The 23,897-nt window shown below is 58.0% G+C and overlaps 8 protein-coding genes across 8 annotated transcripts; 2 read left to right on the forward strand and 6 right to left on the reverse strand.

The window, feature by feature from the left end:
- Positions 1-135: 135 nt before the first annotated feature.
- On the reverse strand, positions 136-1,187 carry BKCO1_900043 (uncharacterized protein; the record flags this gene model as incomplete). Its single annotated transcript, XM_020279866.1, has 3 exons — positions 136-580; positions 639-876; positions 1,094-1,187. 3 exons carry the CDS (start codon positions 1,185-1,187, stop codon positions 136-138), a joined length of 777 nt encoding a protein of 258 aa, XP_020133147.1.
- Positions 1,188-2,851: 1,664 nt separating this feature from the next.
- On the reverse strand, positions 2,852-4,819 carry BKCO1_900044 (amp-binding enzyme; the record flags this gene model as incomplete). Its single annotated transcript, XM_020279867.1, has 5 exons — positions 2,852-2,925; positions 2,982-3,208; positions 3,261-4,183; positions 4,237-4,535; positions 4,597-4,819. 5 exons carry the CDS (start codon positions 4,817-4,819, stop codon positions 2,852-2,854), a joined length of 1,746 nt encoding a protein of 581 aa, XP_020133120.1.
- A 757-nt stretch (positions 4,820-5,576) lies between these two features.
- Positions 5,577-5,985, forward strand: BKCO1_900045 (uncharacterized protein; the record flags this gene model as incomplete). Its single annotated transcript, XM_020279868.1, has 3 exons — positions 5,577-5,600; positions 5,677-5,687; positions 5,778-5,985. The coding sequence occupies 3 exons, from the start codon at positions 5,577-5,579 to the stop codon at positions 5,983-5,985; spliced, it is 243 nt and encodes an 80-aa protein (XP_020133149.1).
- A 2,388-nt stretch (positions 5,986-8,373) lies between these two features.
- On the reverse strand, positions 8,374-9,456 carry BKCO1_900046 (gpr fun34 family protein; the record flags this gene model as incomplete). Its single annotated transcript, XM_020279869.1, has 4 exons — positions 8,374-8,476; positions 8,546-8,781; positions 8,855-9,370; positions 9,430-9,456. 4 exons carry the CDS (start codon positions 9,454-9,456, stop codon positions 8,374-8,376), a joined length of 882 nt encoding a protein of 293 aa, XP_020133151.1.
- A 4,453-nt stretch (positions 9,457-13,909) lies between these two features.
- BKCO1_900047 (uncharacterized protein) lies at positions 13,910-14,128 on the forward strand (the record flags this gene model as incomplete). The annotated part of the gene is made up of 1 exon (XM_020279870.1): positions 13,910-14,128. One exon carries the CDS (start codon positions 13,910-13,912, stop codon positions 14,126-14,128), a length of 219 nt encoding a protein of 72 aa, XP_020133150.1.
- Positions 14,129-16,313: 2,185 nt separating this feature from the next.
- On the reverse strand, positions 16,314-17,566 carry BKCO1_900048 (snare domain-containing protein; the record flags this gene model as incomplete). The annotated part of the gene is made up of 5 exons (XM_020279871.1): positions 16,314-16,378; positions 16,475-16,757; positions 16,832-17,316; positions 17,375-17,465; positions 17,561-17,566. The coding sequence occupies 5 exons, from the start codon at positions 17,564-17,566 to the stop codon at positions 16,314-16,316; spliced, it is 930 nt and encodes a 309-aa protein (XP_020133144.1).
- Positions 17,567-18,062: 496 nt separating this feature from the next.
- Positions 18,063-21,106, reverse strand: BKCO1_900049 (nicotinate phosphoribosyltransferase; the record flags this gene model as incomplete). Its single annotated transcript, XM_020279872.1, has 4 exons — positions 18,063-18,304; positions 18,360-18,798; positions 18,849-19,669; positions 20,119-21,106. The coding sequence occupies 4 exons, from the start codon at positions 21,104-21,106 to the stop codon at positions 18,063-18,065; spliced, it is 2,490 nt and encodes an 829-aa protein (XP_020133143.1).
- Positions 21,107-21,570: 464 nt separating this feature from the next.
- BKCO1_900050 (uncharacterized protein) lies at positions 21,571-23,245 on the reverse strand (the record flags this gene model as incomplete). The annotated part of the gene is made up of 2 exons (XM_020279874.1): positions 21,571-22,635; positions 22,856-23,245. The coding sequence occupies 2 exons, from the start codon at positions 23,243-23,245 to the stop codon at positions 21,571-21,573; spliced, it is 1,455 nt and encodes a 484-aa protein (XP_020133066.1).
- Between the last annotated feature and the right edge of the window lie 652 nt (positions 23,246-23,897).

Here is a 23,897-nt window from a genome sequence, read left to right on the forward strand (position 1 = left end):
GCTCCATACTGCTCTCTTGTTGATGTAGCTTGGAGTGTTTACAGCTCTTCCGAAAGAAGCGTTCTCTTTTTAGCATTTCTGCCGATGCTCTGCATTGGAAGTATATTCTTTCCACGAAGCATTCGTTCGAGTTGTTCAGGACTCGCTCATGTCTTTGCGCTCTATCACTATACTCGGTGTAAAAGGGAATGGGGAGGGCTTCGCTCGGACAGTGCCAGCAAACGTATGTACATAACTAATCGCATCGCACACTTGAGAAGGCGGAGACTTCGAATGCTTTATTGGTGGGATAGAACCTTGCAGTGATTCAAGCTTCATCAGTTCTTTCGAGGCCAGTGAGAACCAGCTCAGAAAGTTTTCCACCTGGGATGATCCGCTGTAAATGAAAACAACATCATCACCACCGCCATTGTCATGACCATCTCTCGCGCCGTGAGTAGTACTCGTACACGTTCCAAGGACCTTCTGATTCCCCACCACCCCATCTCGGCTCTTCTCGACCGCTTCGTAGCCGTAGCCGTCGCCGCCGCCGCCGTCGTCTTTGCCGTTGCGCTTCTCCTTCAGTACCGCTTCCTTCTCCCTGTCCGTCGTAGCAGCGAACAGACGCCAACATCTCTCCTCCATCTCCTTCCAACGACGAGATATGGGGGAATGATCCTCCTTGCCAATCATTGTCGTCTTCTACCTGCGTCTGCACCCAAGATCCCATGTGACTGAGTTCGATGTCGAGAAGACCTTTGCCGCCTCCACCGCCCGGAGTCGACGACGATCGACCGGCAGCGGCAGTGGCAGTGGAAGTGGCAGTGGCGGTGAACGGGTCTGATGGCGACGCTGCTGCTGCTGCTGCGTCGTCGCCGTTGGAGAGGGCAACAGCGACTGGGGAAGTGGCTGTTGGGGTTGTCGCAGAAGATGAAGTCAAGTTGCTGGGTCTTCTCGAGAGAAGGGCGACAGCGTGTTAGTTAGTCAGGAAGGAAGGAAAGAAAGAAAGAAGAGAGGGATCAGGAACGATGAATCGACCAATGCCGGTTTAGTTGAGAGCAAAAAAAAAAAAAAAGGGGGTGGGGCGAAGCGGGGAGAAGGAAGCAGGACGTACCCATTCTTGCGGCTACTGCCGTTGATCTGGTGTTGTGGCTGTGCAGATAGATGTTGTTGTTGCGAATTGATTGGGTCGGTGGGATGATCTGCATGGCCTTTGATGGTGGTGGAAGGCGGGGTATTTTCGCCGGGATGGTGGTGGTGGTGGCGCTCCGCTGGCAGCAGGGAAGGCATTAGCGAGGGGGAAAGGCTATGGGTGACTAATCTTGCTTTTTCCCAGAGGAATAATAAACGCAGGTACATACCTGCCGTGCTTGAATATCGACGACGCTGACTGGTTCCGCTCAGTGATTCTCGTGGAGCTGCCGAGCGAGGAGCCATGATCGGACTTTCGGGCGTAGCCACACAGCACAGGTCCAACAAACACAACGAAAAGGAGTGAAGAAGCTTGGAACGATGAAATCCAAACTCGAACTGTGGCTGAACAGCTCGCATTTAAGGTCCTCACAACCACCCAGTTCGTTATCAAGGCGACCACCTCCTTCTTCTCAGCATGGCGTGCATATCACAGTCCAAGACAACCAGTAGTAGCACCGGGTGGTGCAAAATGCAACTCTGCGCTATCCGGCCAGCATGCAAAGCAAGCAAAAGGGCCAGTTTCCGAAAAACACCGCACCAGGTAAGGCAGCCGAGGCCGAACGGCCCTAGGACATCTCGCTGGGATAACGGTGACTCCGACGTGACCTTCAAGCCTCGCGAACCGAAATCTCCCCCAGTCGTCCAATGGGGGCTCGTTTCCGCATGGTACTGTTCGCTGCGGGTATCTGAATGAAGAGATTAGTGATTTCCAGGTCCAGCAGGCTGCAGAGAGGGCGGCACGAGGCAGAAGGGAGGGAGGAAGAAACGGTGTAGGTAGCACCCACGAGTTCCCGCATCGACTGTGTGTGAACGAACCAGAGTAGTCATCAACACGCCGTTGCATGCGGAGAGGGCGAGCCACAGCCTTGCGCCACACTGCGCCACACGTCTACTCTCGCCCCTCGTTCCATTCTGTTCCCCGAGCCAACCAGGTCAAAGCCGAGCATGCGGTTGTGAGCCGGGGTCAGCCCTTTCGACAAGTCCAAGCGGGGGATCGTCCGTCACTTCGACAGATCAGGTCTGTCACAAGTGTAGCCGGGCCATTGCGGTTCGCGAACCGTTTGCCTTGCTGTGAGGCGTGCCCAAGGCTGCCATGAGGCTTGTGAGTGTGGCGCGTGAAGCGGTGAGGCGGCCGGCCGGTGAATACGACGTGCGTTTGTTTGCATCTGAAGTTTTCCTTGCTTCCGATGCTGGCCTTTTTTCCTCTTTTGGTGAGTTGCTGCGAGGTCGGTCTGGGCCTCGCTCTCTTAAACTGCCTGTTGAGGTATCGACAATAGATGCTGGGGTTGAGCTCGATATCTTCTGATACACAGCAAACTCGGAGATGCCGAATTGGGAAACTGTCTTCTTGCAACCCGGCTCTTTGACCCCGCCGGCCAAGGTTTGGTTAGCTAATCGGGATGCCCGAAGTTATCACTATGCTTGCCCGTCCGCATGCGCAGCGTATTCAACATATTGGCCTCTGTCAAAGCAAGGTTTTTCATAATACCTGTGTGCGGCCTCACAGGCTTTCAATCATCTACAGCCGCCGCTGATCAGCCCTGGTCCTACATCCGTGTCGTGATATTACATTCAGAAACTTTTAGGGAACCTATCCACCTGTCCAGTCTCTACCATTCTATTCGCAATTGAAGGAAGTGGAGACACGGGTGGATGATACCCAACGAGCGTCTTGAAATTAGTTCCTCGGCGGGGGAGGTGGGGTCTTTGGCCTGCCGGCGAAGAGCTCCAGAACGAGCGCCCTTTTGTTGACTGCAGGAATAGTGTTAACAGGAGCCGCAACCTCTACCTCGCTCTGGGGACCTTACTCTTTCCCATGGCATTCCTCGGAATGTTGTCCACCAGCTTGAGCTCCGTGGGGATCTTGTAGTTGGCCAGCACGTCCCGCAGTGCCCTGCGCATGTCCATTGGACCCCAGGGCTTGCCACCTTTCCCGGCAGTCTGACCCTGTTCGGTAAGGACGACGACCGCAGCAACCCTCTGACCCCATTGCTCCGAGTCCAGCGCAACGACGGCGCACTCAGCGACCTCAGGTCTGTACTCCATCAGCTCGTCAACCCTAAAACAGCCTTGCAAGGAAAACTTACAGGGAGAGCATCTCTCTCTCAACCTCCAACGCGCTGACTTTCTCGCCACCGGTCTTGATAATATCCGCGCTCCTCCTACCCTGGATGAAGTACATCTTGCCCCTGCACCAGTCCTGGCTCGGCCTCGAGCTCTTTCCCGCAGTAGGAACTTCCCGCCTGACCGCGATGTCTCCCGTCTTGAACCACCTGCCCTTTCCATCTTCGCCCTCGACAAACTCCTTCGCCGTGGCCTCGGGGTTGCGCCAGTACTCCTTGAAAATGGTAGGGCCGCGCAGCTGCACCTCGCCCAGACGCTCCCTGCCACGCTCGTCCAGCTCGTCCCCGTCCTCGATGATCTCGTTGGTGTCAGCATCGGCGAGGCGGGCCTCGACAAAGGGCAGGGGCCACCCGACGCTCCCGTCGACGCGGTCGGCGACGTCCAGGCCGCAGCTCAGTGCCATGCCGACCTCGGTCATGCCGTAGCGCTCCAGCAGCACGCTGCCGGAACTGAGCTCCGCCCACGCGGCCTTGGTCGGCGTCGGCAGGGCGGCCGAGCCCGAGATGGTCAGCCGCAGGTTCTCCGGGCGGGTCGACGCGCGCGCCGCCTTCTGCAGCTTGGGCGGAAGGCTCTGGAGGGCGTGCATGAGGCGCGTGTAGATGGTTGGCACGACGGTGAGGAAGGTGATCTTTTCGCGCGGCTTCGCGCCGTTGGTCGGCTGGCGGAAGGGCGCGGCGAGGCGCTCCCAGATGAGGGTGGGGTTGAAGGGGTACATGAATTCGATGCTTGAGCCGGCGAAGAGCGGGGCGAGGATGGCGTTCACAGTGCCGTGGATGTGGTGGAGCGGGAGGAGGTGGAGGAGGTGGTCTTCCGGACTGTATTCCCAGGCCTTGTTGAGCGATTGCGACTGCGCGGTCAGGGTGGAAATGGGGATCAGGACTCCTTTCTGCGCAAAGTAAGCCTTTCACCTTCTTTATGGAGAAATGCAGCTTCTCTCACCGGCCTGTTCGTGGTGCCAGACGTATAGAGCATCATGCCGCCCTTCTCGTCAGGCACATCGTCGAGTTCAACGCTGCCGCCGCTTGATACAGCCTCAAACCTCTTCTCGACCTGTGCGTAAATGGGCTCATGTTCCAAGCCTTCCTCCAACACTTTCTGGGCCTTCTCCTGGAACTTCTCGGAGGCCAGGAGCATCAGAGCAGCGCTCTGGTTGACGATGTACTGCAGTTCATGTGCGGGGAAAGCGGGCGACATGGGCACGGCAATGGCATTGCTGGCCAGGATGGAGAGGAGCGTCACTGGCGGCCAATCAGCGCGTTGCCAGACTCGAACTGCTCGCCAGGGATGGGCAGCGCGCACCTACATAGTCGTAGCTGTTCTCTACGAGGAACGCGATTCTCTCGCCGTGCAATTCCTTGCCATTGGCCTTCTGGCGCAGCTGGTCCTTTGCCTGGGCGACGTCGTGCAGCAGCTGGCCGTAGCGGAAGGTGCGGTTGGACAGCGAGTGGACGATGGCGGTGCGCCGGGGGTCGTGACCGGCGATGGCCTGGAAGATAGGCAACCTCGGCAGTGTCGAGGCCATGCGGAACAACTGGCGTGGGATCGGAGGCGGGCTGGTGAGCGACGGGCGGGTGCAAGAGGGACGCAGGAAAGACGGCGGCGCGGGTGGTCTCAACGCAAAGCGGCAGGCAGCTCGGGCGAGCATTCTGCAAGCTGGGGGACGGCAGGTCTATCAGTTATATGCCAGGGAGGGATGTTCTGATTACGTGCAGCTGGCCGTCGGCAGTCATGGTCCAGTGCCCGATCACTCGGTGGGTCAATGGGTCCGGTTTGCGGCGGCGGCTGCAGAAGTAGACGCCGAGGCCTGTCTCAACAGAAGTACAGCGAGGCAAGCGTTCCTGCGGTGATGGCCTGCGTGTGGTGTTGAGCCCGTAGGGCATCCGGTGCAAAAAATCTAGAGGCGCGTCACGGGCGCGCTGCTCGACTTTGTCTCGGCGCAGCCGTCGATTCGTCGCGCTTCCGTCATCCCGCCCGCAACGCCGCCTGTCTCCCCACCACCCCTCCGCAATCCCCGGCACCCCCAGCTCAACCGCCCGCTTCTTTTGATGTTCCAGCGAGCGCCTCTCCTCCGCGGCGCCGCGCGACGTCAACTATCAGCAATGGCCCAGTCAATGACTCCGATCGAGGACTCCCTGCGCGCCAAGGCACGACTCTGGCAACCTCCAGACACCGCTGCAGCCCCGCTAACAGCTTGACGCCCACCACAGATCAACGAAGCGCTCAAGCCCGCCTCGCTCGAGGTCTTCAATGACTCGCACCTGCACTCCCACCACAAGGCCATGCAAGGCGTGACGTCCAGAGAGGTCCGTTGCTGCTCCCTCCACCCAATCCGGCATCATGTCTTGCCCTGAAAGCTAACCGTCGCACACGACATCACAGACGCACTTCCGGTACGTACTGCGCCGCTCCGGTGCCATCCACCCAGTCGTTCCCCTGCCGCCGTGATGAACACACACACACTGTTTGGACAATGCGCTCAGACTCGTCTCCGCGCGCCGCCGCTCCAGGGTCAACGTCGTCTCCGAGGCCTTCAAGGGCAAGATGCAGCCGGCCAGGCATCGCATGATCTACTCCCTCATGAAGGAGGAGATGGCCAGGGAGGGTGGCATCCATGCGCTTCAGCTGCGCACCCGCACCCCGGAGGAGGAGCAGCGCGCCATGTCCGCCCCGGTCACTTGTCGCTCGTAGCCGCACACCACTGCCAACAACAACGTCTGAGAGAGAGAGACAAGGGACGCTACCGATATGACCTGCAGGCCGGTGTTGCCCAGTGCTGCACGGCGGAGAGCGACAGTCAAAGGCGGGCCAAGTAGTGGGAAATCGATATGCAAAGCACACCTATACCTCTTCTTGGCGCGCTCTCCGGCAGGAAGCTTGAATGCCGCCTCTTCTCTGCGAAACGGGCCCCGCCGCGCCAAGAAGGGAGATGCTACGGTTTGTACAACAAGAGCTTGAAGAGTGCCAAGACCGAATAAAAATGGAGCCTTATCGAGTCATCTTGCATGGGGTTTCGTTCCTGACTTACGCTGCATGGGGGGACCTTGACTAGTAGGGAGCAAGGTCGTCGTGACAGCGTAGATCTGTTCGTGTAGTTGGGACGCTGGGCCATGAGACGGCTCCGCTCCGCCCCAGCAGAGCAGGCGTCGCCCTTGTGCAGGAATGTTACGCTACCGAGACGGGTAGAGCATTTTCTAGCATGTTCTCGCGGTCTCGTCGCATGCCACAGCTATCTTCTATTGTCTCAACATCAAGAGACACGTGCGTCTTCGTTCATGTGCCTCTAACGTCTTCAAGCAGGTCCGGCAGCATGAGAGGTGGGAAGAAAAAGAAAATCTCAAGGTCAGACAGCTACTGCTGCATGCCGATCGTAGCGTCCAGGTAGGCAGAAAGGAACGGCTGTGGCTGCCCGCCGCTGGGCCCCGGGTAGACGCGCTCCCCCCTATCCCTGTCAAAAGCTATAGTAGATCTCCGCCTGCAAGGGAGAGGCAAGATCTGGATCTGAGCAACGTCGTGCAGAGGGAGTGCCACTTCCATGCGCCACGACCGCATGCAGCCAAACAGAGAAGGGAAAAAAGGGCGATATCATCGATTATTGGGGATCTGAATCAGAACTGACAAAAGACCACTGCCCTCGTCGTTGCTTCGGTCACACCATTAGCGCACAACAGCATGCAGAGCACACATAATAACCAGGTCTATGTAGCTGTTGTTTCGTATGTTTGGCATCCCCCCCGTTAACCTCTTTGCCCTGTACACTCTTGGTTGGTTGGATGTTCTTTTATTTGTTTGCTAGGTTATCCCGCGAACACAGCATAAACAAGTATGCTCCTACTGCCCGCGCGAAGGAATAAGAAGAGCAGGGGGGGAGAGAGAGACGTTCCTACGCAACGCAACGCAACAATAGACGAGGAAACCCAACACAACTACCTGGCAATCAGCTAGCGGCCAATTAACCCGAGTGCGCATTATTATTATGGTGGAATGACTTGTCAATGACTAGGTGGCGAACAAACCAACACGAACCGCAACCTTGGTTTACCCTGTCATCGAGGGAGCCTCGACCACGGGCGCGTGATGTGGAGTGCTTTTTGCGCGAGCGCGAGCGCAAGCGCGAAAAGGAAAGGAGGGCGTTGGATGTATATTGACGGACGCATGACGTAAAAAGACGATTGTCCGATAATCGCGTTATCTCTTCTTCTTGAATCCTTCCTTAATATTTTTTTTTCTTTCTTTTCGTGCGCACTTGCGCATCGCTGGTTGGACTCCGCGCACGCGCCGTTCGATGACCTCAAAGGAGTAATAAGAGGGAACGTGGCTGCGGCCTGCTTCTGGAATCGGGGGAACGTCGTTCTGGCTTCCACCGCTGTGCCACCTTTGGCAAGCGCTAGGCTGCAAGTGGAGCTAGCAAAAGCCGAGCTACAGGTGCAGGTCGTGATTGTTATATTATTGCCGGCGCCGTCGCGAGTCAGCCCCGGCCACATTTGGGTAGAGGCGCCGCAGCCAGCCGCTCTGGCCAAGCACCGCGCCTTCCGTCACTGGGGGCGTTCGGGCGCATTCGTTGCCTAGGCGCCTTGGCTGGAGGGTTGGGCTTCGGCTTGGAAAGAGAGAAAAAAAAGCTTCTAGTCATGTCGTCGAAATCGATCATCGGAGTTGCGGAGGTCTCGGTTGAGTGTTGAGATCGGCGGCGGTAAAAGGACACGAGTTGAAAGAGACGGGGTGAAAAAAAAGAAAATAGCGCGCAAAGCGAGATGGAAAGAGAAAGAGACAGTGTATGTCAAAGCCGTATTAGAACTGTGGTATCTTCGGACGTCATAAACAGTAAAAGAATGCGAAACCCTCCTTGTCATCGCGGATATCCAGCGCTTCGCTCTCTCACCCATACGCAAGAGGCCCTCCTATTTCCCATGATTGATCCCTTATGTCCCAGTCATATCCCAGCGCGACCCTCATGGCTCTGGCCAAGAGAGTTTAACTCATTAGTAGTATGTCGTTTGTAAACAGAAAGAAAATTGTCGAGACCGCGACTCGACTCGACCACTCCCGACAACGGGTCAAGCAAATGCCTCTCGGAGACCTTTAAACAGAATGGTCGGCGCGCGCAGCGCTGTTGTCGACCTTCTTGCGCCTCTCACGGCCCTTGTCGGACCAAGGGAAGTGTGCGACAGGGATGACGAAGAAGCTGAGATTGCAGGTGTTAGTAAACTAGTCATGGCTAAGACGGGAGGTGTAAAAATTGCTCCAAACTAACCTGTTGGTCGAGTCGGCGATACCAGCAAGAGCATTGTACCAGGCGGCAAAGGCGGCCAGGATACCAAAAGCACCTCCGGCTGTGATGAGGCCAGCGTGGGGAACGCCGTCGGTGGCCCTCAGGTAGCCGATGCCGAGCATGAGGAAGGCCAGGTCAAGCGTGAAGAAGAGGAAGAAGAAGGCCACGGTCGAGCGCAAGGTGCACATCAGCAGGATGAAGGTGAAGATGAACCAGCCCTGGAGGAGGAATGGGTTAGCATATATGTCCCCCCCTATCGATCCCTCGTAAGAGATGTGGATCGAAGCTCACCATCAGGTAAAGACCAAAAGAGTTGGTGAACTGCGCGGCGCCGGCGGCCTCGAGTGTAGAGGCAATTTCAAAGCCGCCAGGGGTCAGGACGATGGCGAAGGATAGCCAGAAGCCACCGTACGAGGACAGGGCGGTGGCACCAAAAGTGTTGCCCACAGCCATTTCCCACATACCGGCGAGCAGCTGAACGAGACCACCGTAACCGTAGGCGAGAGCGACGACAATGTTGGGTTCGCCGATGCCGCACGTCTTCATGTTGATCAAAGACAGGACGAAAGTGGTGAGGGCGAAAGCAGAGAGACCGAGTGGAGCAGGGTTGGCGAAGTCCTTCTTGGGAGCGCGGTACGAGCCCGGCTGGAATTCACCGCCGAAGGCTGGAAGACGCATAGAAGGATCATTAGTGACAACGTGAGCCAACGGATTGCCGCCATAGTCGTACGGCGTACGCTGCTTGGGCGTGGCAGCGGCGTGGTCGGTGGCGGAGGTACCATTGGTGCCGTTGAGCTCCTTGGAGTCCTGCGGGGTGGTTAGGATCTGGTGTTTCTTTCTTTGAGGCGCAAGGCAAGGCGGCTTACGGGGTGGGCGGTGGCGGTGGTGGCCATGGTTGCTGTGGTGCGGCCTGCGGCTGAGGTGAGGGAATGCTCTTATGCGCCGGGCGAAGAAGCGTCGAGGGATTAATGGGGTGCAAGGGGCTTGGGGAGGGCTGTCGCGTTTATATCCAATTGGGCCGGCCTGCGCGAGTCGGGGGTGACACCAGGGACGGCGGTCGAGCAGACGGGGGCACGGAGCGGTATATATACATGGCAACAGCGATTCTGCGGAGACTCTAGCGCGGTCGAGGGCGGGTCGAGGTGGTGGGCTCGTCTCGGCAGCAGATTCATTACGCCAGAAGCACTCGCGGATTCTCCACGTACCCACACCACACCCTGGCCTTGGCGGCCCCGGCCAGTCACAGCGGGCGTGAGCAGCGAGCCGGGCGCACGGGATCGCCCCTCTGCGCCGTCATCGTCTGGGGAAGGCGGCCTGCCGACGCACGCTGCAGCTCTGCCCGGCCGTGGCATTGTAATTGTCATGGCGCCGCCCAGCTCGTCCAAGCCGTCCAAGCACCGCCCAGCACGCCTCCAAGCCGCCCGTCACTCCACCTCGACGCCCGCGAGCCGGCTGCCGGTCGTCCTGCCAATCCGTTGCTGTCTGCCCGCCCGTCGCCCGCTGCGTCGCCCGCTGCGCCGCAGCAATGCGGTGCGATGCGGTGTCGTCTCATCTCAGCCCGCAGGGACATGGGCCAGCTCTCCTGGCGGATGCAGCCCACAACGCCGCATGCGAGAATTCCCATTTGTCAAGCCCGCGGCCCATTCCATCCCACGCAGGGACGCCGGCCGAGGGCACGGTTGCGAGGATGGCTTGCCATCCGCCAGGGCCCCGGCACCGCCAGAAACACCCCAGGCACCACGAGCACCTAGCGTTTCTGCCCGGCAAGGTGTCGACATGGGGAGCCATCGACGAGCAGCCAATTCCCGGCGCCCAGACGGAGCGGCGCGGCTCCAGCCTGGGCCTCACGTGCGTCTGCACAGCTGTGCATGTCTGTTGGTGAGATGGCAACGAGGGGCACCGTCTCCGCAGCGCGGCATCGGTGGAAAGGCACGCGGCTGCGACCCTCGGCAGCTGTAGCGGTCGACGTCAAAGGGCTGGCAGCCAGCGGGCAGCCACCAACCTAGCGGGCGCGCCGGATGCTGGCAGGTGCCAGCCCTCTCTGGCGGGGCGAGCGATTGAGCCTCCGAGGCCAGCTACCTCTGCCCGTGCCCCCCATCGGTCGATTATCCGCACATCCTTGATGAAACCGTCGCGACACCTGCACAACGGCTCCCAGTCGGGTTAACGGGAGCTGCGCGTGCACGCCAGCTACAGCCAAGGCCCGACGCACTACCGCAGTTGTGGCAGCGACCTTCGACCCGCAGCAGAGCAGGAGTTCGGGCCGGCTCATCAGCGCCCTGTGCTTCGCTGCAGTGCTGGACCCTCCGCCCAGTTCGGTCGTTCGTGTCGTGCTGCCCCTCAAGCAGGCCATCCTCAGGTGCTCGCCGCGCAAGCAGCAAGCGAACGTTGAGGAGTGCCGTTGAGGCTTAATCAAAAAAAAAGTTACTTTGACGCCACCCGCGGCAATCGACAGCTCTCGCCACAGCTCTACTATGCCCGTCGGGGAGTCGGCAGCGCTGCATCGCAATTTCGCGCCCATCTCAAGCCTGGGGCCGCGTGCTCCACGGCCGCCGGGATTAGAGGGGAGAGGGCCAGAATAGCTGTCCCACCGGGCGACTTTAGGCTGTTTTGAGCTGCCCTGCAGCAACTTCCCCTCCAAGCATTGAATCCTACGCATCCGCCTCGTGGCCCACACCACACCTCAGATGGAAATACGTAGCATAATCCTAGCCGCCCCGCTCAGGGATCCACAGCGCACGACCGCCCCATTTCGGAGCTTTGGAGGCAGAGCCTGCATTCAAGCATCGCGCCCACAAGGGTTCTCCCTGCGCCGGAGGGGACGTGTGGACGCATTGCGTGGAAGATGAACGAGGGATTCGCCCTTCTTACACACCTTGATCATCCCAATTTTCTCCGTCGGAGGCCCTGCAGCCGCTTTGGATCTGCGGCTGAAGTCGCTGACCATGCATCGGCGTGCAACGTGTGGGCAACCCGGTGGGGGTGCGGGTGGCACGGCATCCTTGAAGGATTCGTCGAGATTGCTTTCCGCTGTTGAGCTCCTGTGTGTTTCGTTGAAACACGCGCCACTCTTGGTGTCGCGCAATCAAGCCTGTGCCAATGAGCTGCTAGTAATGTCTTGCACAGTGCCAAGTGAAGCCATGGTCGTATGCCACGCGTGAGCTTTTCTTTTCGCATAATCGCTTCCGATTGCAGTGCTGGTCGCCGAAGGCTGATGAGTGAGCCAACAAATCGTAGATCTGATGGCAGAGCGTGGAATCATCTCGCACTCATCGATGATGTATTGTTCCATTTGCCCGTACACCGAGACGGCAAATTGGAGCTTCCAGAAGCAGCGGGCGACGACCTCGGTCCTCCACATTTTGAGCCTCCGGCTGCAGACCTCGGAACCAGCAAAAAAACCGGGGAAGACATCTGGGGTTGCCGGCAGTCGGCCCCGCAGCTTTGAGGCTCATGGCTGCATCGGGGCCGGCTTACTCGATGCGGTACTCGCGGTGCGTATACTTCTTCGCGCCGTCGCTGGCCGTCTCACAGATCTTTGACGCGAAGCTTCTTAGCGGCCGCTGCCTGGCGTCGTTGGCGATTCATGCAACATGGTCGATTCCTTGGGCGGGGTTTATTGCCGAGACAGTCCGGTGACGTAGAAATTAGCAAAGACGACCGATCACGAAGCAGTCGGTGAGATGGTCCAGAGCTGTGGTGATGGGCAGTCATGACGTATCTGGCATGTGGGCACGCTGATGAGTACGGCGGACACACTAGTGTGGTGCGATTAAGCTTAAGCAGCGACGGCAGGGGGAACGGACGATCTACGAGACTCGAAATGCGGAGAAGAGAAACACAGATCTTGGACGGGACCCTTGACACGAGGCTGTGGACTCTGCGGAGGATCTGTGGTTGGGTTGTGGGCAAACCTTGGCGCCAGAAGGGGGACCTCACGGGACCACCCTGCCGCTAATCCGAGCGAAAGCCGATCTTGGGGAGCGACGCCGATTTCGAGGGACTTGCTCCGACGGGCGAGCTGGGACACGGGTGCCTGGTTGGCTGGGCGGGCGGGCTGCCTGCGGGCGCGCATGGTTTCAAACGGTGCAGACGGGCGCACGTGTTGGCTCTGCGCCGGCAGGCCGTGGTTTCCGGGTCGCGTCCAGACGGCAGGTGCAGGAATGCTGGCGATGCTGGCGATGCTGGCGATGCGTCCAAGAAAAGAGCAGGCGGGCTGTCAAAATAGCATGCGGCGACCGCAGGCAGTGGGGCCCGTCGGCGGCAGAAGCGCGAGGCGGCAGTTAAAATAGGAGAGACAAGAGCACAGCGGTGTTGGACGCACACCTGAGGCACAGGCGAGGCTTTATTTGGCAGTCATGGTATGGAAGCCTCTGCCTGGCCCCTGCCCCGAGCCGCACGCCGCCAGCCGCGCAAACCTCACTGGATCTCCGCCCCCCACAGCCTTCCGCCCACCTTCTCCCGCATCTATTCCCATGCCCTCCGGCTCCACTGCGACTGCTATTCTGATGCACCTGGGCGGCGCGCGCGCACTGCGGCGGCCGGCACAGCGCGCTGCTCGTCGCGGAGCAGCCCCGGAACCAGCCGCCGGCCAAGGCAGCAACGGTCAGTCATCTTGCACTGCCTCTCTCCCGCCGCTCACGGTCAACCGCTTTGGCTGTGGGTTTTTGCCTTTGCGGCCTTGACCTAAATCCTTCGGCGTCCTTTTCGAGAATGCTGCCTGCAGACTGTGGCTTGCACGCGTTCTTGCACCCGATGTCCAGTCATGTCGGTTATCTCATTGCGTCAGACCGTGCCGTTGTAGCCTGCGCTTTTCCCTTTCCTGCGCGCACCTGCGCAAAACCGCCCTCATGATGCCTTGCGCGCAATCTCACAGCGGTCTCAACCGCGCGCTATGACTCTGTCTCGCCGTCCAGACCATTCGCAGCTGCTGGTTTCCCCGGTTCTTTTCCCACGCCTCAGTGAATTCTGCCTTGCCGCCGCCGGTGTTGGTCCTCGACGCCTGGACTTGGGGGCCGCCCTCGAGCACCCAACACTGCCTCGCACAGTCACACCCCCAATGCGGCGCCATGTTGGAATGCGCAGTGGCGCTTTTGTTAGAAGCCTGCTTGAACATGGCAGTCAGATTGATGTCTTCACCCTCAACTTATAAACCCATCCTTCTCTCACCAACTGCCACTATCCCTACCCAACAACAAGCCACCAACGACTTCACTCCCACCAAGCCACTATCCAACGCTCTCGCCGCTCTCAAGCATACATCAGCCCGCCCTACCCGCACTCACCTCATCGCTCTCCATCACTTTAAATCCAGCCACCAACAAAAGCAAATCCACATCCGCCAACATGGACTCCTACTCCTACGGCTCCAAGAAGGCTCAGCCTGCCTACTATTCGCCTTCTGGTTCATCCTCCCACTACTACGCTTCGTCCGCAGCAACGGCGTCGTCCATGAAGCCTACTCGTGGCTACGGCACGAAGCCTGGGTCGCAGCCGCCCAAGATCACCCAGGGCGGCCAGACTTATGACCCTGTGTCGCGCGACAACACAGGCTACAACCACTAAACGCCCCACCTTCTCCTTCTTCCGTCCGCTACAGTCCTTTTACGTTCGCCGCGACTGTAGCGAGGGTGCGAGAAAGAAGGAACAAGCGAGGGTTCCACAAGAAGGCGATCTCTATCAATCCCAGCGATCTAATCGCCTGTGATCTGCCTGCTTCTCCGGATCTTACCCCAATCTCACTGCGCTCGCCATCTCGCCAATCAGAATGCAGATCTCCGGATCCTCGACGATCTCCGCCGCAGCAAGCTTCGCCTTCTTGGACGAACCAACTCGCAACATGTACCCACTTTTTTCCGCCGGCTTGAGCATCTTTCCTTGCTTTCATCTTCAGCATAGACACAGACACACAAGATGGGCCCCACGGCCCCACACAAAAGAACGATCACAAAATCTGAGGGGCTTGGCGGATGTTGGTTTGTGGTGATGGGTTGTGGTGGTGGCTGACGCTTGCACCACCACAAGTCCCCATTCCCGGCCCCCACATGAGCTATTTTTAGCAATGGCAGTGCCGCAACGCACTACTACCACAGCAACAATCCTCCAAACCCCCCACATTATATGGTCATCATAGCATTGGGCACGGCGTTTATTCTGAGCTTAGCATTGGGAGGGACGGGATCACGGGCAGGTTTTGCGGTTGCCGTCGCTATTTCTGGCATCCATCATCATCTTCCCTTTTCCTCTTCCCCAGACTTCATACATTTCTTTCTTGCATAGCGTTGGACGAATGGGCTGGAATGGGTGTTTTTCTTTTATATGAGCATGGCACATCGGATGGTCCTCAAGAGATGGATCTGGCGGCGTTTTCTGTTCCCTTCGCTCTAGCTTTTTCCTTCGCTCTCTCCCTACTCGCTAGGTAGCATTGATGAATCGAGGTCGAGTGGCGACACTCCCTCTTACCAACCTAACAAAATGCTCCTCGATGTTCTTGTGCATGCCGGCTCTCTCTCGCTACTCTCGCTCACATCCCGCCGTCAAGGAAAAGGTGCCACGCTCACGCTTATGCTTACAGATCAAAGACGAAACCACGTCCATTATTACCGCACTAGTAAGAAGAAGCAGCTGCGCTCGTCAACACACAGTTCCTCACACACCGCCCTCACGCAAACCGAACGAACCCAAAGAAGCAAGCGAGGCAGCCTGAATCCAGTCGAACAGATTAATATAGATAAAAGACGATCCTTTCCGTGTTCTTTTTGCTGCATGCAACTGTCTACGCGACGAATAAATCCCACACAAAGACACACAAGACACAAAGACAGTAAGACCGCTGAGCTGAGCCAAGCCGAGCTGAGCTGAGCTGAAAGTCCTTGCGCCAGTATTAAAAGAGAGGAGGGGTGGATAAAGAATCCGGCACGGCAAAAAAACAGAGTACATAAAAAGCACGACCGAGCGGACGACACGCGCACATCTATTCAGCAGCAAAAGCAAACAGCAAAAGGGCAGAAAGAGGAAAACAAAAAGAAAAACACACATCACTACAAACGAGCAAAGGGAATATAGGTAAAAAAGCAATTGGTGGGGGGGAAATGCAGAGATCCAACGCCCATGTTGAAGATGAGTAAAAAATAAAAAAAAGAATCTCTCCCATTTCTCGTTGCACACTAAAAGGAGGCCAAAGATAAAAATTCATAGCCATCGCGAGCGGGGGGATGGCAACGTGGCCGTCGCGCCGATGGTCGATGATGCTGATGAGGAAATGAGAAAAAGGAAAAAAAAAAAAGGGAAGATGAAAAGCACTCAAAGGAAAATGGAAATGAAAACCTCGCCCCATTGATATCACAAAACTTCCGTATAGCGCAAGGCCCCCTTCGTCAATCTGATCCCTTAGTTCCTACTACACCTTTTCCAAGCCTGCACGATTGGGTTGGTTGTTGAGTGATGATCAGGAGAGATGGCCGCATGGTTAGAATAGGAAGCGGCCAAAAATGTACACTGATCACATCTACGTGGATGCATCTTTCCTGACTTGGAGCCCTCTATCGGGTGTCTTTTGCTTGTTTTAATTTTTTTCTTTTGCGTGTTCAGGAATGCTGGCCAATGTTCGAAACCTCTCCTTCGTTTCCATTGCATGAATCACAAGTTCACCGTTTCTGATGAGCCCAATGACGCATGAAAAGAATCAAGGAAAACCGTTTCCGCTGAGGCGCATTTTTGCATCTCTTCCTTAGGTTCGGGGTATCATAACTTATTTCTGCTGGTTCATGACGACAACGACGGCAACGACGATAGCGATGATGACGAGGATGAGGACTGCGTGGCATGATCAGCAACTATGTCCCCGTAGGATCTACCATGCAGAACAGCGGTGTAGGGTAAAGCACAGGTATGTGGGGAAAAAGCACTTACCAACGAGACCCAGGCAGTACCACTTCTTCCGGTTACGGGCGCGCGCGCTGTCGATGGCGACGGCGATCTCTTCATTGGCCTTGACTACGTTGTCGCGAACCTCTTCGCCCTTCTGCTCAATGTTCTCCACAAGCGGCTCCTGCTGCACGACGATTTCGTTCAGGTCCTGGAACAGCTGTGCCAGCTCCACCATCTGCTGCTCGATCTTCTGGATCTCCTTGTGACGGCCTTCGACCGCACGCAGCGCGGATTGCGACTGTCCTCGGCGGTCGCTCTGCATCATCTGTTTGACGCGAAACATCAGTATCTGATTGCGGAGACTTGGTCACGTCCGAGACATGTCTTGGTGCCACATACCGCTTGCTGGAAGATTTGCGCATTCGGATCCTCAACCGCCTGTTTGACCTCGTCGTCGGTAGCGTCAGGGCGCACGATCCTGTACTGACGGGCCTGGCTCTCCTGCAGCTCCTTCCTGAACTTGCTCTCCACCTCCTGGAACTTGTTGATGGTGCTCTTGAGACGGCGGTCCACGCGGCCGACCTGCGGCTTGTTGCGCGGCTCGCCCGACTCGGGCAGGCCCTTGATCCGCCTCATGCGGTCGACGAGGCCGCGGTAGCCCGTCATGATCTCATTGTTGAGCGTGTCGATCTGGTTCTTGTAGACCAGCGGCTCGTTGACGGCCGACTTGTGCAGGCGCGTCAGCTGCTCGAGCTGCGCGTCGATCTGGTCGAGCGCGCGGTCAATGGCCTGGCAGTCATTGAGGATGGCGTTGGGGTCGATGGGCTGCTGGGCGAAGCCGCCGTTGTTCATGGCCTGCATCTCATAGTCGGGTTCTGTGAAAGCTACGCTCTTAGCGACGGCTCAGGCGCGCGGCGCGCGGTGGGGGCGGCTTGATCTTACGGTTGCTGTAGCCATTCTTGTCGCCGTAGCCTCCATCGTTGCCGCCGTAGGGATTCTGGGCGCCGTAGCCGCCCTGGCTGTAACCGCCGTACTGCGATGCCATGGGTTAGCAGAGCAAAAGGCCGAGGGTGCGTGAGTTGGATGCGGTGGAGAGGCGGGCGGCGAGGCGGCGGAGCTAAGGCTTACACTCATGGTGAGATGGTGAAACTATAAGCGTGTGGATGCGACTCCTGGGGGCCGGGTGGCTAGACTGCGGCGGTATCGAGCGGGTGGGCGCGTGGAGCGTGGGTGGTTTGCGGTTGACGTGTGGGTGGAGCGCGCCGGGCGAACGATCGGACTGAGCTGTGGAAGCGCCGGTAAGAAGTAAAGAACGACAGCGACGGATCCGCGGCTCTGGATGCGCGAGGGAAGGCTGAGTAGGCGCAGCTGAGGAGATGCGTGACAGGAAAGATGGTAGGGCAGGGCAGAGTCGCTGGCGCAGCCCCTGGGGCGAATGCGGAAAGGGCCAAGCCGCCCGCGTGCGGCCGGGCGCGACATCCGTAGCTCATTTGCTCACTATTTTTGTCGCACGAGTCCTAACACGAAAGAACCACGGTGCATCATGAGCTCCGCAGACGGCGCTGCCACCACATCCGCTGCCATTCTCTATCCAGTGCTGGCTGCTGGAGCCGCATGAGTGCCCTGCGCCTCAGGCAGCCTTTGGAGACGCAGCGCCCTCCGTTCCCCACCGCGTGCGCTCGTCTCCGCCCACCCACTCCTTCTCGACATAGCCCAGCCGCCGCTTCACGTCCGCAACCATGGCCTTGTCGCCTGTGTTTTTGCCGATATTGTCGCTGATCTTGACCGCAGCCCTGCCCTCTGCCGATGCTATCTTAATGACAATGTTGAGGGGCACCGACTTCTGGCCCGTGGACGCGCGCACGAAATCATCTGTGGGATCGTCAGCAACCGATACAGCCTTGGCCACCGCCCGCGCCACACTCACTGGTCAGAAACGTCCCTACCCCGAACGTTGGCTGGAATCCCTCGGCCTCGGCCGCCCGTTTGTACTCGAGGCACAGCCCGATGTTGAGCGAGTCGGAGAAGACGATGACCTTCTTGTCCTTGATGCCCTCTTTGTCGTAGAAGTCGCGCATCATCTTGATGAAGCCCCTGGGGTCTCCAGAGTCCTGCCGCACCCCGGTAAACGTCTGGGCAAATGTCGGCGCCCCCGTATTCGTGCTATCGCCTTTGCGAATCGGGGCCCGGATAGGCGGCTCGGTGTTCCCGAGCGCTGCCGTGTCGGGCAGTGTGGAGCTCGCGGCCACCGACGCCGCTGTCGCGGCCGAGCCCGGTTCGGCACTCGTATACCTGGGGATCGGCTTCTTGAATGCTTTCAAGAAGTCAGGTGTGCCGAATGTGTCGGTCAAAGCGATGCCCAGCACCTGGACCAGTCAGCACTCCTGAACATCGCCCTCCGGCTTGGTCTGCTTACACCCTCGCCAAACGTGCTGACCCAGTAGCTGAGGGCAATCTCGTTGGCGTCCTCGTAGTTGTTTGTCACCGCTGCGACACCCATGAACCATTCGTGGGCGACAGTCCCGACGGGAGCAACACCGTACTTCATGGCAAAATGGACATTACTCGTGCCTGTCACCTTTCCCGCCCAGCCGTTACCGTCTGCCTCCTTTGCCGCCTTCATGAGACCCTGCATAACGAGGTCGTGGGTGTGGTAGTCACGCCTTCGTCTGCTGCCGAACTCGGAGAAGATGCACCCATTCTCCAGCAATTCGACTCCCTTCCGGTATGCCTTGTCCAATTGACCGTCGTGGGTCCAATCCGTATCGCAGAACTTGAAGTATGCCTCGCTGATGAGAGCGAGCAAAGGAATCTCGTATAATATCGTCTCGACCCACAGCCCCTCCGTCCTGAGATCCAGGTCGCCTACGTCCTCGTCGGCGCCAGTGTCATTGTCCGCCTTGAACGAAAGCTTGATCTGGACATCTGGGTGTAGCCGGAAGGTGCTAAGAAAGCGAAGGTACTGGTCGTTTAGGTAGGTGCAGCTGTTCTTGAGAAAGTCGAGCTCGGGCTGCGAAAAGGTGATGTTCGCGAGCTTGTCGATTTGGGACTGGAGCCAGCGATGGGCGGCACGAGTGAAGCGCATGTGGGGAGTGCGGTTCGTGAAGCTGTAGGTGACATTTACGTTGGGAAAGTATTTGAGCACACAGCACTGCATGGTCAACTTGTACAGGTCGGTATCGAGCAGAGAGTTGACGCCTTCGGGCAAGGCACGGTCATTGTCGTGGGTGGCCATTCCTGAGAACGGCGCGGGGTCAGCGCTGGTGTTGGATGCGCGGGCGCGGTGGCGGCGAGGCGGGCGCGGCGGTTCTGAAGAGTGGTGGTGGTGCTGGTGGGGCCGCGCGTTGGGTTTTAGACTGCGCGTCGCGGGGCAGATGTCACGATCGGAGATAACACGCTGCAGGGCGACTTCGTCACTTCTTATGCAGTCTTGCGCGCCAATCCGCATGGGAAATCGCCGAGCATGGTACGCTTATCAAACGCTTCCGATGGCGGCCTCGCTCCGTTCCGTCTCATGGCGCTGACCCTGGCTCTTGTTCCTCGCACGCTGGCTGAAACGTCCGTGCGCCGCTTACTGTCACGCTGTGTACTGTCACCACCGAGCATCAAGACTTGGATTTGACTCGACTATCGACTCTTCGCTCCTACTCGGACAGATGAATGTAAGAACAGCCTGGGGCCCATACCTCCCTCTGAAGGCTCAATTGAAAAACAAAGGAGTGCTTCGATGTGCTCCGAAAGCTCCGAAAGCTCCTTCGACGTCTTTGTAACTTCATCATAGTCCAGCTCCTGGTACAGACGTATCGCTTCGGAAAGTCTATTGGCAACCGCACGTAGATAGGCGTCTAGGTGCGTAATTTCCATGTTGAGGCGCCTGGTCGCCGCTAAGTTAAGAACATGGCTCATGCCACTTACTTCATCCGCTATCTCCGCAGCTGCGGACGTGACACCATAGATCCGCTTGAAAGCTGCTTCGTGGAGTGGCGCAACGTGATGAAGATAGCTGAGCAAAAACGCGTCTGCATGGACATCACCAACTCTAGCTTTGAACGTGGCATGCGGATGGCCTTCTGGCAATGCATTAATTGGAAAGGCCCACTGTTCGATGTCGTGCCGTGATGGAGCAAGTTCCTCCCGACATTCTCGGATGTAACGGTCGAGAAAGGCGCATCTCCGGCATATGTGCATATCCTGTTCGAATCCAAGGCATGCACGTACGCAGAACATAGCCCAATTTAGGTTCGTCACTGTCGTTTTGTCCCAGGTCTTTTGAGACTGATTGGTTGGTTTGCCGTCGCGAATCATTGTGAGAGTCTCGAAAAGGTGTTCAAGCGATTTCACGAGTGACGGGACCATTTGCCGACACATGGTTGGCTCGAAGAAATCCACGTGCATCAGGACAATTTGCAGGAATTTCCTTTGAATGTCAAACATGGTTCGTGCACGATTGCAGTTGGCGTAATCCTCAACCTCTAGTCGTCGGATCTGCCCCATCAGCTCGGCGACCGTTTGACCTGGATCTTCTTTCGATGGGTTTTCCAGCAAAATTGTCGACCGCTCACTTGAGCTGTCGCTGACGTGCCCATCTTCACTGATTGTAGTGGCTTTATCGGTGCTGTTATCATGGCCGGAAGTGTCCAGACTATCGAAACCCTCTTGTCCTGGCAACGGCATTCGCGATGGACTCTGGTCCTGGTCCTGGGTGTTGTCCATCCTGCAGGCTTCCTGACTTTTCCACCGACTCCAGGAGTCAATAATAGGTCTCGGTGAGCCCAAGCACGCCAAGCTCTTCTTTCTTTTTTTCCTTCAAGAAAATGGATGGTCTCTGAATGTGAAGTACTTTCGAGTGTTTCCGCGATTGGAATTGACGGCGGCCGATAACGACGATAGCGCGCTGAAGCAATAGATCAGGGCTGTAAGCGAAGTGCGGAATTGTTTCTGGGGAGGTGACCCGTTGCTGGGAGGAAAAAAATGAAAATTAAGATGCTTTGTCGGTGAGGTAGGCCGTGTTCGTATGGAAGTGGGTTTGGCGGCGCAGGTAAGAAGGCCACGCCTGCCTCGCGAACGGCTGGCCTTCTTGCCGGCGCTTCCCCCAAACGGTATGCACAACCCGAGGGCGAGTTCATGGCCAAGTCTGATCACGGTCGCTCTTTCTCCGGCAAGTTCCTCGAAAATGACGGCGTGAGCGTGCCTGAGGAGCTTCCACTCGACAGCGGCGTCGGTGCCGGGGGTGGCGGTGGCCTTGTCTCCTTCTCCGCCGCCTTGAGTCGTTCCTTGGCCGTTGCCTTCATCTCGTCGAAGAACTCTCTCTCGTCCGGACGAAGCTCCCCAGGAAAGAAAATGGGCAAGAGCGAGAGGCCAACCTTGGGGTATTTCTTCTCAGTCTTTTGCAGCACTTCCATGACCCTCCCGTCGCAGATCTCATCGACGCTCTCCATCGGAACCCCCATTGCGCTCGGATCCCTCGCCTTGCCCGCAGCCGTTACGTTCTGCACCATGCCCAGAAAGCCCACGCCAAGGAGGTACCACGTATTCTCCTCGAGGCCGGCGACGCACAGCAAAAAGGCAATCCAGCAGACGGCCAAGACGCCCAGCAGCAGGCGGGTGTGGTGGACGGGATGGCCCCTTGCGGTGGCCAGGTCCTCGAGGTTCAGGCTGTCGGCGTGGCCGCTGAGCACGACGACGGCGTGCTGGTGGCCGTTGCCGCGGGTGAGGCAGTAGCGGCCGCGGGGCGCGGTGCGGCAGGCCCACTTCTCCTCGGCCCACTGCGGCAGCGCGCTGCCCGCCAGCGCCAGCGCCGTGCCCGCCACCGTCAGCGCCGCGATCAGCCAGTCGCCGTCGAGCGCCCACGGCACGCACGCCACGCCCAGCTGCCCCGCGAGCACCGCCGCCCCCGTCCACCACAGCCGGTCCCGCGCCGGCCGCCCGCCCGCCTGCGTCGTGCGGTAGATGGAGATGTGCAGCGACGCCTTGCTGCCCGCGTGCCGCTTCTCGATGTCGCGCAGGATGCGCCCGAGGACCCACGAGTTGTTGGTGCGCGAGTAGCCCGAGCTGAGGTTCGTGAGCAGCGATGGGCAGTCGGACATGGGCATCAGCCGGCCGTCGCCGATGGCTGAGAGGAGCGAGGTGAAGGAGTAGGAGACGAAGCCGAAGCTGAAAGCGACTGGCGCGATGTGTCGGCCGCGGAGCTGGGCGACGGCTTTCTGTGCAAAGTGGTAAGCATATGTGATGTGTTGCAGTTCTGTAAACGACAATCTCATCGGCCGGCAGCGGTACATGGAAAGCTGAATGGCATTCCTAGATGCGTTTGTGGCATTCATATGCCATGCGGTGACGCTGATATGAAGGCTTCAGCTTCCTATGAAAATGTGCGCTCTTTCGCATACGACTGAGGGTCGTCGTCAACTGCGTTAGTGCACGTACCTGAACGATGTCTCCGCCGATGATCATCAGCACGCTCGACAGATCACTTGGGTTTTGCCATTGCCTAGCGAGCGCCCCAAGCGGGTTCGCCGTCCCGTCACCCGACCGAGGCGTTGGAGAGCTGGTGGTTGTTGCGCTTTGAGCACTCGGCTGCACGTTCGTCGGCGTGGGGAGACCGTCGACACACGTCGGTAGCGTAGCGATCAGGAAAATAAGCTGTAAGAGCGGCACGATACAGCGGTAAGGTGCCCGCACAGAAACCATGTCCGTTCTGGGATGAAAGTCGGTTGGTGGGGCATGGGTCGTAAAGTTCAAACTACGTGGCGAAGGCCGAAGGATGAGGTCGAGAGTCAGGGTTGCACCCGCTGAAGGCGCAGCTGCGTATTCCATTCACCGGAAGGAGGCTGTGACAAGACCTATGTAGCACGTGGCTGCAGATCTGCCTCGTGCGTTTCACAGAAATCGTGTGGCGGCTGCATGAACCCTGTAGGGCACACAGCTGGAGTGGGGGCTGCGCCTCTCAGCGAAGACCAAGACATAATGATCTTCGGTCTTGTGGGATGTCATCAATACCTCGACGCCGAACTACTCCACAGTTCGTTCCAAAGAATCGGGACACAACATGGAGCAGTTGTTATACCATCGAACCAAAGTTTTCGGTTTTCCAAGGGTAAAACGTGCACCTTGCGAAGCATGACTGGGAAGACTTCTCGGTCATACAAGAAGCTGTACTGGAAAAGCCTGGCTACCTCGATACACTATAGCAGGTTGGTCGGGGACCAGTATTCACCTTCCCGCCAAGAATACACTGCCATCGTAGCACACCTTCGTCGCAGTCAGCGCTTAGACAATCGAAATAGAGACAGTTGCCAGCCAGACAGAAATTACTCTCCGTGAGCCTGCCGCTTCGACTCCGGCTGGCGTAATCGAAAGCAGCCTGGTACCGTCCATCGAAGGACCCAATTGAAGTTGAAACCCCCGAGGCGACATTGTCCAACGCGGTTGATCCGTTTAGGTGCGAGTGTTGCAAAGAGTGGTATGA

The sequence above is a fragment of the Diplodia corticola genome, assembly GCF_001883845.1.
Source record: "Diplodia corticola strain CBS 112549 chromosome Unknown scaffold9, whole genome shotgun sequence".
In the NCBI taxonomy this organism is placed as follows: domain Eukaryota; kingdom Fungi; phylum Ascomycota; class Dothideomycetes; order Botryosphaeriales; family Botryosphaeriaceae; genus Diplodia; species Diplodia corticola.